At 43.8% G+C, this 20,452-nt stretch overlaps 1 protein-coding gene across 2 annotated transcripts; it reads right to left on the reverse strand.

Moving 5' to 3' along the window:
* Positions 1–1,984: 1,984 nt before the first annotated feature.
* Positions 1,985–11,259, reverse strand: LOC115761876 (platelet binding protein GspB). Of its 2 annotated transcripts, none has more exons than XM_030704001.1 (5): positions 10,541–11,259; positions 10,382–10,472; positions 5,445–5,864; positions 5,301–5,382; positions 1,985–5,242 (listed from the first exon to the last, which is right to left on the reverse strand). In XM_030704001.1, the coding sequence occupies exons 1-5, from the start codon at positions 10,774–10,776 to the stop codon at positions 2,175–2,177; spliced, it is 3,897 nt and encodes a 1,298-aa protein (XP_030559861.1). In that variant the 5' UTR covers positions 10,777–11,259; the 3' UTR covers positions 1,985–2,174. The 2 variants fall into 2 exon arrangements, with proteins under 2 accessions (XP_030559861.1, XP_030559779.1); XM_030703919.1 differs by having other exon boundaries at positions 10,382–10,469; positions 10,541–11,228.
* Between the last annotated feature and the right edge of the window lie 9,193 nt (positions 11,260–20,452).

Below are 20,452 nucleotides of genomic sequence, written 5' to 3' on the forward strand. Positions count from 1 at the left end.
TCTTGATTTAGACTCAAACTAAGGCAAGCGTATTCACAACATTATTGTCGCTCTGCCCGCCGCGAATCTCGTTTCGGCAATGTGCACGAGCGACCACAGTGACGACATCGGCATCCATGAGGTCACCATTCGACCAAGTTGCTGGTCTTTTGACGCGACGACTCTCGCTGAGCTCGTGGCTCGAGTAGGTTAGAGGCAGCTAATGCCCGATGACCGATCTCCTAATGATGTTGGCCATTGTCAGTTCTTGTCCGCATGCGAGCGAGCAGAAGACGGATTAAGCCAAGCTACCTAAGACATTGGGTTCACCTGGTGTACGATAATTATAGTTGTTCAGTTAACTGAAGCCAAGTCTCGATGAATCATTTTCAAATTATTTAAATAATTCGTAGAACCTAATGCGTAAATACTGCCCAGCATATGTATATACAGACATACATACTATATAGACATAGATTATACATGCATAATATATAGAAGGCAACTACAAATTGTTATTTATACAAATGTTTTCGCATTTATTCAACGCTTGACACTAATGAATTCCAATTTTTCTCGAAATATTTTGCCTTCTTTCTTAAAAAAAAAAATAAATAAATATTTTACCAACCAGAATCAACCAAGTCGTATGCCAAATTCATTGAACGCACTGCAACTTGGCGTCGTTTTCCATGTCCAATACTTTTGGCAATCCGATAAGACATCAAGGAATTTTATGCAGTCATACGAAAATATTATGAAAACTGTAATAACAGCTCGCAACAGTTTTCAAATAATGTGTGATTCGTATGTTTTACCAATCAACAGCCCAACTAAAAGATACATTTGGAAATTGAAAATGGGTAAAAGAAAGGCTAGAAAAGTTTTGTGTAAATGTAACAGGCAGATCCCTTAAAGATATACTTTAAGAGGTTATGTATATATAATCTCGTTCAGCATCAATCTCCGATTTGATTTATTTATGTCCTCGATACCAGAAACTATAAGATCTGCACACTTCAAATTTTTACCAAATCGATAATAATCGACGTTTTCGATAGGTTCTAGAGTATAAAAATCACAAGAGATAGAAACGCCATAACCAGGCTGTCTTATAGATCTAGATTAAGGCACAGAATAGATTCAAGAATAAATTAAGCATAATTTCCGGCTAAGTTCTTATTTATTATGTAATATACTCCACGACCCAATATGGTGCCCGAGTGATCCTCGATATATTCTAAGATACTTACTTAATTAGTTAAACGGTTCATTTTTCGATTTGGTTAACATTCAAGTGTTTTTCGTTTTATTGTATATGTTGGAATATTGCCACGCGAGCGTACAGGTTAATTAAAATTTATTGTATACATATATAACTGAAACTTTTAAGTAAGAATTATGTATCGTAAACAGGTATATATATGTTATATGCGATGAATATGTCATAAATATATGTAATTTGCACAAACTTGAACAGTTTACATGAACAATTCGTCACTTACAGATCCCAACAACAATTCGCAATTACATTAAATGTTGCTATGAAAATAATTGATTAAATGCTGTTAAAGATATATATAAGAGTTATGAAAACTGTTCCTGTTTGAAAGCTCAGTGTTGTCTAGCATAAGTTTGTCTATATATATATATATATATATATATATATATATATATATATATTGGGTCGCTTAGATTAGAAAGAATATCAATTTTACAACAAATCAAATGTGTCGAATATCATAAAACAATTATTATTATTTGTAAATGTTACTCACAGTCCTTACAAGTTTTATTTTAGCGTTGTAGTTTTTATTATTTTATAAGATTTTGACTTGCACAAACACAAATTAAACGCAAACTATGATACTGATAAGCCATAAACTAATCATTTTGAAGATCGATCGAAGACGCAACTCGTTTCTTTGGATGGGCCTCAAACAGCCGATAGATACGCCCACAAGTTAGTTATATATTTACTCGTTAATACATATTTTTGTTGTTGTTTTTTTTTTTTTTTTAGCAATTATGTTAGGGATTTGTTGTTTACTTCGGGTTCGGAATCAATTACACTAGAGAGCATCACTAGACTACAGCACTACGAGAACAGAGCAGGTACAGTACTATGTCAATTCTGTTAGTTAAAAGCACTGTGTCAAATATGTTAGTTCGTTAACAGATTCGAAGAACAGAGTCTACTTGAGCGCCTCTTTCACTCGCTGCTCCCACTCTGCCCGCCGCTGGTGGATACCCTTGAACTCTCCCACCGTTGCGGATCGTTCAACTTGCTTTGTGGGCGTGGCACCTGGCTCCGATGTTGCGCCTACTGCTGCTGCTGCATCGGCAATTGCTGCTGTTGTGGCTGCAACTGCTGCTGCCGGTTTCAGCTGCAGGGAGTATCGCTCGTTGGTCGGCTTCGCGCTGATGTTGTTGTTGCTTTTGTTGTTGTTATGAACTGTGGCATTGCGCGCATTGGTGACCTTTATGGGCGGCAGATTGGACAACTTCTGCTGGGCAGGCTGAACATTATTGTTGAGATTTCGGAAATCAGCCACAGAGCTGCGATTGTTGGAGCTGGGCTGCGCGTGAGAGTGGCCATGGGCATGGGCATGGGAATGGGCGTGACCCTGGGAGTTGGAGTTGGACTGTGCATTGTGCTTTGGCGGCTCATTGCTGGCCGTCAGCTTGTCGAGCTTCTCCTCGCTGTTAGACTGATTCTCCTTGTCGCTATCAACGCTCTGGCTGCCATTAGTTATCTTCTTGTGGCTGGCTACTGCGACCTGGGCCAGGGCAACAACATCATCGTCCTTCACCTTGAGCGAGCGACGTGCAAATACTTTCATCAACTCGGGCGTAGCGTCCTCCTGCCCGGAAGATTTCTCACTTGCGTTGCCATTGCTGTTGCCATTGTTGTTGCCACTGGCACTGGCACTGGGAAACGATTTCTTGCGAAGCACCACAACATTCGCGCCGGGAGGCCCATTGTTGGCATCCGACCCAGAGGGCGTGAGTGGGCTGCTGGGTGCAGTTGCTCCAGGTGATGACGTTGTCTCCGGCTTGCGCTGTAGCTCCTCATTGATGGACTTCTTGCGCTCGTAGCGCATCTCGGCCAGCTTACGTTCCGCCTGGCACTTCTCCTCGTTGAGGAACAGCCGCTTGCGCTCCTCAAGCGAGAGGCGATTGACGCTGGCCTTGTCATGGCCGCTGGCAAGCTCCACCGACTCCACGGGCCTCGAGCTGCCACTCTTTGGTGTGTTGGGCGTGGTCACAGGTGAGGCAGCGACAAGCACCTCGCTGCTGCCGCCACTGCAGCTGCTGCCGCTACTGGTGCTGACATAGCTGGATCGCAAGCTGTTGGCACTGACGGCCCGCTGCTGCTTGGCCAGGACCTCAGCTGGTTGGCTAATACTGTGCGGCTGCAAGGGGCTTGTGGCACTTGATGGCTTCTGAGAGCGCTCAACAATCTGTATGCTGCCCGTGCTCTCTCCGCTGAGCCGGCGCATGGTCAGATCATCGCTGCTTTGGCTGCGCTCCGCCGGAGAGGCAGTTGGCTTCACGTTCTTGGCCAGCACCAGGTGATTGGTTTTGTTATGAATGCGCGCTTGGTCAACACGGTTCAACTGTATCTTCATGAACTCCGGCTGAGCCGGGCCACTGACGGCCGGACCACCTTTGCTCGGTGTGCTTGGAGGGCTGTTCGATAGCTTGGCGCTTTTGGCCAGCGGGCTAGCGGTGGCTACATCCTTGTTGGGCGAACCAATCGCGATGGTTGTGGTCTGCTTTAGTTCAAGGACCTTTGGTCGCTGTGGAGCCTGCAGCTGCTGTTCCGGACCTAGATGCTCGCCAACCATACCGGATTTGCGCAGCACACTGACCATCGGCGACTTGGCGGTCAGGTCGATGTTCGGCTCCATCAGTGAAATGTGTGCAGGACCCGGGCTGGGCACCAGCTGCGCCGAGTTTCGTTGCGCTTGTGTTGAGACCTTGGTCGGTAGACCTTGTAACTTGCCGGTGGATTCAGCACGGGCTTGCAGCAGCTTGTTGTTGTCGTTAATCTCAAAGCCCAAGGAGACGCACTTGGCGCCTGGTGACATCGGCGACATCGGCGACATCGGCGACATCGGCGAGCGCGGAGACTGCGGGGATCTCTGCTGTTTGTAGTAGGAGGGCGGCACACGGAAGCTAATCGATAGATCCGGCAGACTAGGCATGTTGCTGTGCATGGCCGCCGATTCGGTGACCACATCGCGTTCTTCCTGGTAGTTTCGGAAGCTGCGCGACTTCTCAACAGTCTTGCGCTGCTTCTCCTCGTAGTACAGCGGCGACGGCTCATCCGTGCTGGTCTCCAGCGAGTTCGAGGAGCTCGAGTGCTGACCCATCGAGTCACTAGAGCGCGACAGCTTCTGCTGAAACGCGCTGAGCCCCACGATCCGAGGCTTGCGCTCAAAGTGGCTGGTCGTCGACAACAGCGATGTCTCCGTCTTGATTTGTGCCTGCTCACGCACCAGCGCTGTGGACTGGAAGGTATCGTTGCCGCGCGAGCTCTTCGACAGCAGGTTGGTTATGTCGCTGTCGTGGGTCAGGGGCTTGTCCAGCGGAGCGCCCAATTCCTTGGGCAGATAACGCTGCCGAGCAGCGGGCCCCGACTTCGGCTTCACGGCGGTGGGTGGCTGCGGATGCACGCCAAAATTGCTGACCATTGCATTGAGCCCATGCTTGCCCTCGTTGTGAATCTCGCGCTTGATTATCTGGCGCGTCTCCTGGATGTGTTGCTCGTGCGAGGTTGCGCTGCGCGATTTGTTGGGCAACGGCACCGGGTCACGCGTGGCAGCCTCTAAGCAGGACGTCGAGATCTGCAGCTTTTTGGCCAAGTTCTGGCTGGTGTCCAGGTCCTCCAGCCCATCATTGGCCCTGGCAATGCTGCGCTTTGAATTCCGCTGCATTAGGCGACGCAGAAATCCGTGGTCGCTCGACTCCGCCGGGCCTGTAGTAACATCATCGCCATCTGTCGAGGACTCACCGCGTCCGTCGAACAGTGCATTGGCCGCCTTGAAGGTGAGTGCTCGCAATCCGAACGGCTGCGACGAGGTCGTCGTCGTCCTCTCACTGCTGCTGCTGATGCTAGTTATTGTGGAGCTCTTGTGCTCGATTGTCTTGGTACGCATATAAGAGTTGCTGGTGGGATTGGCGGCAGTTGCGGTGGTTGTGGCAGCCAGGCTGCTACCCGGAGGTAAAGAGCGCGTCTTGGTCTTTTGATCGGTATCTGCGAGCGGGGAGCAGGCATTAGTTGGACTTGAGTTATGGTTATGGCTCTCGCTTACCTTTAACAGCCCTCAAGATGGGATTTAGAGCCTGAGTTTGACCCATCTTTATGAGCTCCTCGTTGGCCTCGGGTATTGAAGTCTGTAAAACATTCAAATGGATTTTTTAAGCTCTCTATGTTTATGACTTCTAAAATGACTCACCTCCAGAGTTCTTCTATGCTGCCGAGTGGGTCCCTTCTTCTTGGCCGGCCTAATGGCCATTTTGTGCTTGGCAGCGGCATGCGAGAGCCGATGTCGCTCCAAGCCAACCGCGTCCACATCATCCTCTTGATGATCCCGCAATACGACCGAGCTTATTTGCTCCGAGGAGCTGATCGATTTACTCGAGTGCTGTCTATGGCTTTGGCTATCCTCTCCGTCGGTGCTGTTCACGCTCAACAGGCTCAGGGAGGACACCTCGTGGCCTTGGGCCACGCTACGTGGCTGGTAGCCGGCAGCCTTGCGGCTTTGCCCGGCGCCCGCATGGCGCTGCGGCGAGGATGGGCTACGTGGCAGACCCAGATCCTCATCCGAGGCATCAGGCCTGTTGCGACGCTTCCGAAGTACATCTGTCAGCTCCGCCTGCAATGGGAATACATTTTTGGGATATTATTGCAAATGCATTGACAATTGAAGAAAGAGAATGTTTTTTAACAAAGTGTATTTCTAGGGTTTACCCAGCTCTTCCAGCGGAACACTAAACGAGCGCGTAGGCAACTGCGACTCAGTCGACTTTCGCCCCCAGATGATCCAGGTAATCGCATTTTGAACGGATTCTGCTTAAAGTCAATCATTTCGACTGCCTCGACTCGGGGACGAGGCGTCAAATGATAATTATGTGCTGAACTGTTAGTTATTGGATTCAAGAAGTGTTCACATAGAATTACATGACACTATGTGCTTCAGCTCTACTTGAATATAAACGCATGATCTCAGATGAGAATTTTTGAGCTCTTACCGAAAACGAAAGCTGAAATGGATTGTTTTGGATGTTGCGGGTACCCGCACTTCCGGCTACCATTTTGAACTATTGATGAGGGGGGGCTTCGAGCGCAGAAAATATAAAATAAAGTGCCACCGAAGCTTTTTCTCGACACTCTCGGTAATTAACTAATAAGGGCTATTGTATGAGGCAAGCACGCGATCCGTCCGATTTCACTTTCTTTCCACAGCGCCGCAAGCCGATCTGAACGCTTCCAAGTGCAATGTGCAACTGAAACATTGTGCCGACATCTCGACATGCCCCGGTGCAGGGCAGGGCAGACCCGAGACGGGGCAGGCAGCACCCTCGACAGATGTGGCAACAACAATGCAATGCTTGTGAAATTGTATCGCCGACTTTTTACCTAGTCGAAACATAATTGGACGCTAGGCAGGCAATGGGAATCTGTTTGCAAGTGCAAGTGATGACAATGCATTAGCATGGCGAGCATTTCAAGGGTAGTCTCTGGCAACCCGGACCCAGCTAAGGAACAGCTAGGTGCAACAATATTAAATTCGAGCTGGTAAACAACTGCAACTGCAACTGCGCTCTCTGCCCCTCTTCCGCACGCATCTAATTTTCTCTATTTATACAATCTGGCAGACGCTTCCTTATGGATATGCTTCCAGTTTCTCTGCCCGTTTCATTAATCAGCGTCTCTGGAGCATGAAGTGGGGAGTGTCTCTGCTCTTGAGCACGCATATTCCTGCTTAAAGTATCTATTTTTGGGCCTCTGCCCAAGGATTTAATGCTAAAATGCTGCAGGTTAAAGACCTCGTCCATCCATTACAAATTATAATTGTTAGCCATTTATAGATTGGGGCGAGTTCAATGCCCCACACTCAGCCAGGTTGTACTTTAAACAATGTGTCGATTTATAGGTAATTAAAGAAGATATCAAAAATCTATATATTGTTAGATTTAACTGCAAGCAGGTATAAGGAATGCCTGAATCCTTTTTAATCTACCAGGTTTCGGCTACCTGCTCGCCCTGCATTTCAGTTTCCCCTCGTCCAAACGATCACCTGCACCTGCACAGCTGATGCGAATCGCTGGCTCGTCACATTCGCTGATTTATTGGCACACTTGGTGAGTGGGCCAACTCGTGGCCATTGGCCCAACATGCAACTGGCCTGCGATGATTACAACAGCTCGTCTCGACATCTGTGCGGGAGTGGGACGAGCTGTGGCTGAGTGCGGCCTGTTGTCTACTTGAGGCGCAACAGTTGGCAAGGTGCAAAGCGAAATGTTCGCATTGAATCATTTTGGACTTTTTGTCAAGCATATGGAGGCAGAAAATTGGTTTCCTGCTTTAGTCAACTGAACTGAACAACTACTCAGTTATGTAAATAGTATTACGAAGACAGAAGCCTTCACTTAAACTAATCCAAACAGGGCCAAACAGGGTCAACCTAAAGAGGTCACTTCTTATAAATGGGGATACCTCCTGCAAATGTCGTCAATTTTATAATATGAAAGGGGATGACATACTTGCTACCTTATGGACGCGGAAATCAATAAGGTATATAAATCAAATATTTATGCAATACGAGCCGACCAAACGGGAAGTCGGAATGCCTCACTTACGGATCGCATATGTAAATATGTACGCATGGTATATGCTGCTCTGAATGTGGGTCGAATTGACTTTTCGGTTAAAGTCCTACGGTCAGTCGAACAGGTTTAGACCGAGTTGCCCGTCCCATTCGCTCTGCCAGGCAGGCAATTAAAGCAAAGCGTGTGAAATGACATCGCATGTCGTCCCCATCAGATCCCCATCAGCTCCCCATTAGCTACATTGCCCATTCCCCATTTGCCACTCCATCTGGCTGACTGTTGATGTGTCTGCTCGCTCTTGATCAACCTCGTTTGATTCCAATGCGTGTTACCGTGTTACCATATCTCTTCGCCAGCCTGTGTCCAGCACAGTGAAAATTGAATGTTGCTGCGTTGTCGCTCGGTTTCCCCATTATGGACGTCAACTAGATTTTTTCTTGCTATTTCTTTTTCATTTTTACAATCTATAAAGGCTCTGCCAAACCGGTTAAAGCGAATCATGGCCTGGGATAAGACACTTTGGTCAGAGCTGAGGCTCTGCAGGAAGCGTCAACCTTTCATGCCAAATTATAATAAGAACTCTTTTCAAGATAGGAATTTTTCTATTCGAGTGCATCTTTAGCAGTCGATAATGCGTTCATGCGAATATATTCAATTAAGGGAGCTTTACACCAAAAGAAACCACGAATTTAATGCGTTTGTGAAGAAGCACAGTTCACACAACAAGATATCCACAATTAAACACACTTGAATATTGAACTTTTTCACTTTTGTAATTTCTATTTTCTGACTGCCATCGATGGAAGTTGGCGCAGTGAGTGCGAGAAGCGTTGTCGACGTCCAAGTGACTCGAAGCCAACTGATTTAGCGGAAAACTTTGCAGGAGTTCAATAGCATAGAAACAGAAAGAAATGCGATTTATTTGCTAACCAGGTTGGCAAATAAGCCGCCAGCTGGACTGCTGGCCAGGAGGGTTGGGCAGGGGAGGGGAGGTGTAGCCACAGGCAGGGAAGCGGCTAACTGACAGTCAAGTGGAAAAAAGTGGAATAACAAGAAGCAGTAACCGGCGGGCGAATGCAACACAGCACACCGAGAGACGCGGGCCAGTAACTCGTTTGGCCAGAAACTGAAGAAGCATTAGAAACAGAGGCGGGCGGCCGTCAAGGGAGAAGCCGCACATTGCCACGCGCTGCAACAACTGCTGGCCAGCCCGGCAGCCCCCAGTCCCAGCCCCACCCCCTCCAAGCCACAAAGGCATAACCAAGTTGGCCGGAGCAACAGTCCGATAGCTGGTGGTAGCTGGTGGGGCATTAGACTATTGCAACGGGCCTCGACTGCGGTTTCCAGTTGCGCTGCGACGCGTGCGGCAGGCAGCCTCTGCATTTCTTCTTTTACACCAAACTGGCGATTATGCAGTCAAAACTGGCGCGGACGTCGACACCAGTGTTAGATAATGCAAAATTGTACCAGCAAATGCAGATCAATAGAGCTCTACTGAAAACAGAGCTATTTTATTAATGGTTTGAACCTTAAGGCGCGGTGCTGGTTCTTAGCCCAAATCAACCACAAACTTCATAAAGTTGCAGCAAAATCAATGGTCTGTTTGGAACAAAGGCAACCCGAAATCACAGATTTAAACAGATGACAGCAACATCCAACAATGGAGGCTGAGTCAATGACCACTTTTATTGATGCCCCCAGGCCTACGCATTGCATCCACAGTGAATTGAATTTGATTAAAATCAATTGAAATGATTCCCAGTCAACGTGAATCAACAATACAGCAAGAATTGTGGGGCGTATGTCAAAGTGGAGCACACATATTTCTTCGATTGTTTGTTGGTGCCAACACAACAACCCTTCGCGACCGGGTTGTTAACCGTTATTTAACACCACTTGCATGAGGGGGGGAAGTGTGCTGAGAAGGGGTGCAGAGAAGCCCTTGCTGCTGACTCATGGCCAATTGCGAGGGATTCGGAAGTTTGGATCGATACAAGTTGCCCAAAAATAACCGTGCATGTTTATATATCAAAGTATTTAATGCTCGAAAAGTTATTTATGAAGTATCTCTTTTGACTCTCTTGCGTTATAGAACATGTTCTTGAAATACCTATTTTGTTAGAACAGTTATCTGATCCTGAGAAATATAATATTGTTGCAGATAAGTTCATTTTATATTTATGAATGAAAATTTATAGAGCAACTTTCTCTAGGGCTGGATTTTTTGTTAGGTTTAAGACTAAAGGTCTCGAGGCTCATAGCCAAATTTTCCATACAAATTTGGGTGAATATTGAGAAAGCGTGAAAGACGTCTCAAATGAGTTGAAACAGATCGAATACTTATTTTTCAACACTGGCAAGTTAAATTTCGCGAAACCCTTCTCAAATGAGTTGAAACAGATCGAATACTTTTCTGATATTTTTCAACAGTGGCGAGTTGAATTTCGCGAAACCCCAGTCAGTCAGTCAAACATTCAGTCAGTCAGTGAATCAAGCACACGCTTTCAGTCTCTGAAGGATATCAAGGACTTCAACATGGATTTCAGTGATTGCCACTCACCTTTAGTACAATGGAAAGGCTGCTGGCAGTTGCGGATTCAGAGAAGACGCTGTCATGTGACTGGGAGAGAGTTTCACGTGTGTAACCGCTGCTGGAAAGAGAAAGAGAGAGAGAGCATTAGCTTTGGCCAGGAAATGCGGTGTGAGAGCCATCGCTTACCCGTCCACGTCTACGTCCAGGAGTCGTCCTTCACTGAGGCTGCGCTGGCTATCGGACATATCGGCTGCAGCGGCAACGGCACCGCTGTCCTCGGCGTCTAGATCCTGCGAGGAGTCGCCCACGCTGCGCAGCTGGCGCTGATGGAGACGCTTCTCGGCGAAATACGAGCTGCGGCTCATGCTCATGGCGTCGGGGAAGACGGCCACGCCCATCTGCTGTCGCTGCGTCTGGTACATGGCGTCAGAGTGGGAGTGCGGCTGGGTCTGAACTTCTGGCTGCGGCGAGCAGTTGGTCTGCTTGCTAGCTCTCTTCTTGCCAAGCAGCACGCTCAGTAGTTCATCGCGATGTGCTCCGTAGGACTTGGACTTGGGCAATGACTGCGTCTGGTAGCTCTCGTGCAGCTGCTGGTGCGTCAGCGGCGATGCCGGCGACGAAGCCGACACTGTCTCCGAGTGTCCGGCGGAGCCAGAGAGCGCAACACTGCGCAGATTCTTCTCACTTGAACTGCTCGCCGGCGGCGGCAACGTGTTGCACGAGCCCGCTCCAGGCGCCTGTCCGGTGCCAACTACGGCGCTATCCGCGCTGTTGATGGTGCGACGGCGAAATATCCGCCGCAAATTGCGTAGCGGATGGAAGCGACGTCGCTTTTGCTGCTGCTGCTGCTGCTGCTGCTGCTGCTGCTGTTGCTCTACAAGATTAGGAACAAAGTAAAAGCAACTTGTTTAATTTGGTTCTAAAGGGAAAGGGAAACGATTTACAACTGCCGAAAAATATAAAAACACAGGGAGTAAAGCTTGCTTTGACATTCTGGCTCAATCACACTCTTTACCAGGGCTGCAAATTCAAAACAAATTGTCATTGGTTCGAACCAAATCCACTGAATTCGGTTCAAGAACCCAGTTTTTGGTTCAAGCATATATTTCCTACTCAATTCGAACTGATTCGGATCAGACCGCTTTAAAGCATTGCAAATCAAAATACAAATTGTAAATAAAGAATACTTTCAAGTACTGTGTCGAGATATTGAGCAAACTCTGTAATAAATTTTATATGCTTACCCAGACAGTTATCCGAGGTTATAAAATCTGAATTATATGTAGTACATACATATCCAGTGTGAACTTAATTTATATCATTGATTGTTGAATATCTTCACAATTGATTATGGGTTGAGCAATCAAATTGGTGACACAAATCATTGTCACGACTGATAAGAAAAACAAAAACAATTCAATTCGCGAACCATTTAAAAACATGACCATAAATAGGCAAAAGTAAAGCCAAAATGCGTGCTGGGAACACCCAAACGCTTAATCAAAGTGTGACAAAGACAGCCAGACAAAGAGAGAGTGAGATAGAAAACAAAAAAGAGTGGGAGAGAGAGTGAGACAGGTTTGGCTCTTTGGCAAGGTCGCAACTAATCTGGCAATACTCGAGTACATACTATTATTTTGCGGGGGAAATGGCCTATGGGAATAATATTAGAATACTCGGTTAATGAGCTGTGCAAGTTTTCCAGGCAATTGAATTGAACCAGCACTTTGGTTCGAATCTCCAATTGGTGTATGGATTTAGTTTTCCGATAGCTGAAGGTCATAATTGACCGAGCTATTCACAAAGTATATACTTATAATAACTTTGACAGTTAAAATTCAGCATTACGTTCTGTTGTGCGCATCAATTCATCAGCGTATTGTAAATTATAATCAATTTAATTGGTATTGTTGGCATTGCAAGCTTTTTCTCTTATAGAATTTTATACTTCTTTTGTCAATAGCCTCATAACGTTTTTTTCCTTATTACTGATAACGCTTTTCACACCTATTCTGCTGTTTAATAGGTCAATTAACGATTCCACATATATGAAATCAGCTAAAAGCACGTAGATAACGCGACTCACAGCGATAACTAGATCCAAGATCTAGCAAGTACGTACGAAATAAAAAAAAACTTAGTTGAACTACTCAATAGCCTATTATTTGAATACTAACTAGATGGCTCGCATGTACTCGTGCAGTTTCCCCAGACAGAAAAGGGTAAAAAGTGTTATGATGTCATTGGCCCAAACGTGACTCAATCCAACATTGTCATGTGTCATTTTGCCAGATGATTGTTTAAGACCAGCATTGCCTGTATAATAAATCATACAACCATGTCTGTAAATCCAACAAGAGTTTTCGGTTTATTAAGTTACAATTCGAACCATATTTACCTATTTTTATTGAAGAATATATTGCATTAAAAGAGTATGGTCTACCTTAAGTTATGGTCTGGCTTTCTAATCCCGCTCAAGGATCGGTTCGTCGTAAATTAAGAAAGCACAACAGCTCAGCTTTACTATCAACAGCACTTTATTTATTAACATTTTTTTAACATTTGGTATATAACATTTTCTATTTCTGTTACTGTTAGTCACATGTTGAACACTTTCTAAAGAACTAAAAGTGAAAAAAAATGAGCGGAAGTAACAGAATCGTCAATTGCAAATAGACGTAGTGCGGCGTTTTACCTTAATGGCCACCAGCTCGGCACCCGATACCGTTAACTGACAGGCGTCAATATGAAATATCGACAACATGCCAGTCACGTTTTGGGGCCAATCCAAGCACTCATATCGTACATACATATCTGTCGGCACGCAAGCAGTTGAGCTTCTTCGCGTAGCCTATTCCCATATACATATGTGCATATACATAAGTATTCACAAAATGTTTAGGGAGCTTTAGTTCTTAAATGTTATTATTGCAGGAAAATTATCTAAGCTTTTGCTAGTTGGTCTAAATATCTTTGCTCTTAGGCATTGTTAAACAGCATCAAGTCTGCAAAGCGGGCTTGAACCCAACCGGCTTACATCCGGAATTCAATGCCTTTTTCTATACCATGAACTGCACCTTAAAACGAGTTAGTTGGCTAAAAAATAATTGAAAGGTCTTTAACTTTGTTTTTCCATAGATTTTAACAAGTTGTATCTAATGCGACATGTATTTATATAGATATCTTTATGAATCTGGCACTAATCCTTCTAGCCGGTTTTTATCACTTGTCGTGAATTTTTAAATTAAAAAAATTGTGAAAAAATATGAAATATTTCAAATCTTCGTAGTAAAATTTTTTATATTAGGTGAAGGTCTTTATTATTGTCATATCCATTTTAAAATCGGATAAGTTTTGTAAGAATTAAAGTCACATGTACTTCAAAAATGGCTAGAATAAAATTGTGAAAAATTAAATACTTTTTAATTCATATTTGTAGGAGCCTATGCTATTAAAAATATCGGTTTTATCAAAAACTGGCATGCTGTGGCAATGGGTTACCAAGTATTCTCTAAGTTTTGCGCTTGATTTGAATAACCATTAATGAGATTTTATATTATGAATCACGATGAGTTCAGGCATGACTCTTTCTTCCCAACACTTAGTATGATATCGTTAGGTAATACTTTTTCAAAATAATATTAATTCTGCTTTATTTCGACGCAGTCATCACTTGTTTTTTCTTTCTTTCTTTTTTGTTGTCTTTTGTGTGATTTAAGTAATTTATCAAAACATTGTAAGTTTCCAGTGGCAATTGTTGATGCAAACAGCTATGTATTGATGTATGGGCATACATACTCTTATGTACATACCTATAACTGGGTGATGTGTATGACGCACGTAGGTGTTATTATTATTGTTAGTAGGGTAGGGTATTGCCGATGACACGAATTCTAAATGAAATATGGCCGTCAACATGGCATGGGCGTTGAGACTCGAACCCGTATGCGACGCGACGCGACGCGTTGTCTGGCCGTCTTTGCGCAAGTAGGCGCATTTATTAATTAATCATTTTGCAAATGTTGCGCGCACAAATTCAAATTGGCAACTGAAACCGGGCAATCGGCCATCGGCAGCTCGCGAAAACTGAGACATGGCAAAATCCAAATGACAGCCACTATTTTAGCCAGCAGCAAGTTGCAGTAATTGCAGACGATTGTTGTTGTTGTTATTGTTGTTGTTGTTGTTGTTGTTGTTGCAACAACTGTGTGTGAGCGGATGCTTGACACATGTCTGCTTTACTTGTTGTTCAGTTGCCTTTGCTTTGGGCTTTGGCTTGGCTTGGCTTGTGGCCAGGAAGGTCAAGCTGGCCGCACCGCGCCCGGCCCCTGCTGCTACTGCCACGCCCCCTACTGGCGTCATCACCCGTTCCCAGCTGGCATTGGCGCGTGGGCAGCTTATCCGCTTTACAAGTGCTTAATTCACTTACGCCGTATTCTACACATCGCATTTAAAAAAATAGTAGAGAACCGAAGCGAATACAACTTAAAATTGCGCAACTCGAGCTGTGTTGGCTGCTACAAAAGCAATTCAACATGTTGTGCAGCCAGCCTTCAACTGCAAGTGCCGAAGATTGTGCACATTACGCGGCCTTGGCTGGAGCAGAGGCATGGCAATCAAGTCTAATCAGTTCTCAGCTGGATTTTCTAAGAGACTCGAGACTTTTTCCTATGAAATAGTAAATTAATTTAAACCAATCGAACAGAAATTGAAATTTCTCTCATTTTCCACCTAAGGTGGTGGATTTTGCAAAAAGCAATAAATATGCCTTTAATGAATTTTTGTGCGCTTTGAGCGGAAAGGATAAAAACAAATTTAAGTGTCATGAAACAAATTTACGCGCATTTTCCGAACTTGGGTATGGACTTTTCAACAAACAGGCTTCGTTTCCACTAATTTTCCACAGTTGTGTGTGGAATTTTGCAAATTCTGTACAGATACCAGCTCTCTAGCCAAGTCAGTCAGTCAGTCAGTTAGTCAGTCAGTCATTCAGTTAGCGGATTTAAATATAGAATATATTAATATAGAATTGGTTTTACAATTTTAGTCAAGTTGAAATGCACAATGGTTCAATCTGCGGGTAATAGCCGGGAAGCAGCACAGACGACAATCAGCCGCGATAAGAGGCGCCGCCAATCTATAATGACGGCAAGTCCATAATCGCTGGGAAGTTGGCTTCAATCAACTGGCAACATGGCGATGACATCGGGCTTATCAGCTAACCAGAAAGCAAGAGCCAGACCAAGTTTTTTTCACAATCGAAGCGTAACTGCGAGACGCATGGAACTGATTGCATAATGCCCGGGACTTCACATTGAGGCGCCACAATCTGAACTGCAGTTGCGCTTCCGCTCGCGAGTGCCTTAACCCTTTTGACGTTCATCACATGAGCTTAACCCTTTGGACATTCATCAGATGAGCTCAAATATTGTCCACACAACGATATCTCATTGAACCACTAAATTCGTTGCTCATTGAACGGTTTAATTGTTTGATAATATCTGACCCAAATAATCTCCTCTCACTTTGACCGATTGTCAATGGTCGCTCAGCTGGCACATGGCTTTTGCCATAGATCTAAAGTCGTGACTGTCTGGCCCAGGTCTGTCATAAGGCCTTAAATAAGGTTTTGCTCACCTTGTATTTAAATATAGGCCAATAAATTAATATGGATTTTCAACGAACTAATCGCAAATTATTTATGACTTTACGAGTGCAATACTATGCGAAAAAATGCTAAGCATTTCGTGGTTGAATGAAATGAAATAAAACAAAAGCATATGAAAAGTTCGTTACCTGTTCAAATAAAATTCCGCCGAAAATAGATGCAGATGTTTCTTTTTTTTTCAGGTTAAAATTGTTTACAGTGGTTTGTAAACAAGCGAACCGAGTCAGAAATTGTTCAAATACATAAATATATATACATATATATTTGTATATTTAAGTAGATGGGCACATATGTTACTTGGGTTTCACTTCAAGATAGCATCGCAGAAATCAATAACAACACAATTAAGCACTTCAACTAATTGAAAACAATTGGTTGATTATTTTTGTTAACTTTTCGCAGCATTAACTTTAGTTACAACAAAAAGGAATTGCAGAGATTTTTTAAAATCGGCAAAATATTGTTAATATTGATTTACAAATCGTGTTTCGATTGCAATTGCGTTGATTTAATATGTTTGAAATTTCGTTTGTTTTTGGAGCAATTAGTGCGACACGCGCCAGGTACTACGAATTGTTCACCTGCCCAGGTGGAGCAGAGAGCAGCGAATGAATTAATGAATAAGTGAATACACGAATACGGCGACGCAGTCGAAATCGAAATACAACAGACGCAACGCCAGACACTAAACACAAATTGAAATTGAAATCGAAACGAAACGAAGCGAAAACCCGAACAGCCCTCGGCACAGACATCGGGAACGGATCGGCAAATGTTTGGCTTATTAGCGGCTAGCTGATTAGCTCTTGCCTTCGCACATACATACATACATACATACATAGAGACGTGCATAACAATGCCTGCGGCGCTTATGTAGGCAACCGTTAACAGTGCACTGTTTATGGCTAACAGTGAATGTTATCGTACATAACCACACATGTTAAGTTACTCTTTTGAAAACTGGGCTTGTTTTTGTTGTTGTTTCCATGGGTTGGCAACAACAAAGGCCCCAATTTTCATATTATGCCTAGAACGCGTTGTGGAAAGTTGTTGTATGTCATCCGCAATTACATAAACATTATTCGCTCACTAAGTGGAGCTGCAAATACTGGAACCGAATATCCATTGTTTAATGCCACACAAAGAGCTACAACTACTGTTGAGCTGCATTGGCTAATGTTGTTGTCATTGCCTCAGGTGCGAGGTTTTCAGGCAACTGCTTTATAGTTTTATTTGGAGTAAACACATTCAGACCCAAGAGCAAGAGTCCTCATTGCAAGAAACAACAATCAAATCGAAAGCTCGCACTAATGTATGTACAGGCTGCATTTATGTTTACACAAGTACATCACATGCATGATGTACACCAAGCAAGCCTTTATGACAGACTGACTGACTATTGCGGTTGCAATAAAACCAAATTCACAGCTCCAGCTAATTATGCACATGCATACATACAAAAGTGACCGACTAGAGCAATGCTCTCTCACGCTTGCCTGTTGAGGTAGGCCTAATATCACCTAGGGCCACGACAGAATGCCCATCAATTCGAAACTACCCTCAACGCATAGGGTATAAACAATTGCTGCGCATTGTTGTCGCTCGGGAAAGTCGCGGACTATTTTTGCAAACATAGTTATGCGTATCAGCACACACAGGTATATAACACCTGCACCTGCATATATACACACACATAAACACACTCTTACACGGGTAGATTTGTACTTTGAATATATATACGCACAGTGATGCTCTAAGAAATGTGACTCACCCACATTCGTTGAACAGTGGCCATCAGCTGTTGCTCCTTCTGCTGCCGCCGGACTAGAAATTGGTGTCGATGTCATTGGACCCTGGTAGCCGTGGGTTCTGCTAGTGCCCTCCGGCAATGACAGAGGACCTGCTGCACTTACATCCAATTCCAACGGAGGCGAATTTTCCCGCACACACGACATGAGCCCGGAAGACATGCTAAAATATACAAAATTATATTAGGGTATATTAGATGAAAAGAATAGAATAGGTGTGAAGAAATTTATACAATCATTTTTTTTGCTATATATGTTATATGTTAACAGTACATATGTTAACAGTCTAGGCTGTTCATCAAGAATGTATATACCTGATGGAGTCAGAGCATAGGGTATTTCGATATTTAACTCAGTTAGTCTACGCGATCCACAAACTATTTTCACGGGCAGCCCCAAAGTATGCTACAACACCTGTGGGTAAACTAATTAAGACTGACAGCTGCACGCGTAAGTGGTTTACAGTCCCCGAGCGCGTGTTGCATTTATAATGGAAGATGATGCCACATTGTGTTGAAAGTGAAGACAATGAGAATTTAAAGATAGCAGCATACTTTCGTGTGATTCTTAGAAATTAGTAGCCAGCATTCTCGTGCTCTTTCTCTTATTTTACTTAGTTTAATTAGTAAAATTATAATTCGCTTTATTGCTTTATGTTTGTCGTCTGTAGTCTAAATAGTTAAAAGCATTGAATGGGTACTTTTTCACTGTAAATTAAAACAAGCAAGTGTGGTTTCGTTGGTTATGCCTAGCTAGAAGATACCCTAACCTTGTACATACTTCTTCAACTATCCTTATCAAAAATGCATATATATATTCTAGGGTCGAAGATTCCTGCTGCTGCCTTTTGCAAACTTGGTCGCAATTTGAATAGGTGTAGGGTATAATATAGTTGTGTGCGGCTTACAGATGATCTACAATGGAATTTAGAAGCCAGCATTTGAGTTAGGCATACGCAGGGCAGCAATTAGCACTTGGATTTATTGGCATTGCCATTATCATCTTAATTATCGCAGAGCGTTACGATAACTAACCGCAAAAGTAACCCAGAGCTGCCACCGTGTTGCACTCTCATGTACTTGTGGCCGTAATCGGATTCGTGTGTGCAACGTGGAAAATCTTACAAATTAACTTTGGCTTTCATTTGCATTTTACAGATGCGCACACACACCGCAGAGTTAAGACCCCGTGAAACGCAACACAAATGAGCAACAGCAACAAATTTAATTATACTACTTACACATGAGTACGTAGGATTTGCATATTCACGTCTGGGCTTTACTTAGTATCTGCATCTGTGTCTGTATCTGTATCTTTTGCCTTAACGCGGTAATTGCACTCGCTCATTACACAAATTTGCCAACATAATTATGATGTGCCGGGCCAAACAATATAAACAAAAAACAACAACAAACAGCAACCGACTAGACAATGCGCCATGGGCCATGGGCCACGGGGCCAGGAAGTTACCCACAGCTACCCTGCAGCTGGACTGGGCTTGTCGCCTTGGCCATAAACAAAAAAAAAAACAAAAACGCAGTGAAACAAATGGCTAAATGTTCTCAAGGCAATGCAAGCACTTGTTGCGGCTTTGGCTGGAAACAACTAATCCCAATGACACACCGCCGAGCTGCCGGAGCTGGCAAATGGCATAATGCGCAGAAACGCTGGGAGTGAAAAGGAAAGTGCCCCTGACCGGAAAGCAAGATGGAAAAGCGAAAAGCGAGCTGAAAGCAAGAAACTGCATGCTCATTGCACGTTTACACAATGATTCAGTCGGAGACCTCAAACGCCGATGTCGAGTGCCCTAGGTAAACTGTTCGTTCATTCATATGTGGGGCCATTAATTTTAATGACTCACAGCTTTGACGAGTTTTTTATCATCACGTTTTGCTTCTGCTTCTTCTTTGCAAATGCGAATATTTCAAATGCAACTAATTGTGCCAAGGTGTGCATTCAAATCGAACTCTAATTCAATCAATTTCAAATGTATTCGAATCTTTTGGTGTAGCAAATCGATTCTGAATGCATACTTTAGACGACCCCTTCCCTTAAAGCTTTTGTATTTTCTGCTCAAATCAAGCCAATTTACGATAAATATTTGTTAAATATGCCACCATTACGTCACGGTTCAAATAGCTCAAAGAAATCTTCAGCGCATCAAGGAACGATTATATATTGCTTAAGTTTGCACAATATCAAGAAAATACTCTCCCACAATTTTCTTAGGCATATTTCTGATTGATTGCTTGTTATTAATCACATCTGATGAAATTTTGTTTGTTTATTCTTGCCGTCGGGTGCAACTGACTGCCTAATACTTTTCTTACTCCAAAAAAATTATTTCCGATTTGGGAAGATCTTTAATCAATTTATAGAGGAGGTCATCAGTAGCCTACACTTTAAAGATGCTCACTCTACACAGCCCGAAACTAAATTAAATATTTGAAACTTTGAAAACAATATTTCGAGCTTGATTTCTCACTAAGAAATGACGAAAGTTCAGAAGTTCGATTCAATTCCAAGTAAAAACATCTTATATTGTCCTATGAACACAATTTTAAACCGACTTTTCTCTTTCTGTCTAGCCCAAAAACTGTGCTTGATATATATTCTTCCGAT

Source organism: Drosophila novamexicana, unplaced genomic scaffold, assembly GCF_003285875.2.
Source record: "Drosophila novamexicana strain 15010-1031.04,08,12 unplaced genomic scaffold, DnovRS2.1 tig00000008-arrow-pilon, whole genome shotgun sequence".
NCBI classification, from domain to species: Eukaryota; Metazoa; Arthropoda; class Insecta; order Diptera; family Drosophilidae; genus Drosophila; species Drosophila novamexicana.

What these genes read in the sequence shown, in the direction of transcription:
- LOC115761876 (XM_030704001.1), bottom strand. Translation starts at nt 10,776, where the DNA reads ATGTACCAGACGCAGCGACAGCAGATGGGCGTGGCCGTCTTCCCCGAC. An exon ending in CTGGACGTAGACGTGGACGG is followed by an intron (nt 10,473 to 10,540) that starts GTAAGCGATGGC and finishes TTCTCTTTCCAG; the next exon opens with CAGCGGTTACACACGTGAAA. An exon ending in GCCTTTCCATTGTACTAAAG is followed by an intron (nt 5,865 to 10,381) that starts GTGAGTGGCAAT and finishes TTCCCATTGCAG; the next exon opens with GCGGAGCTGACAGATGTACT.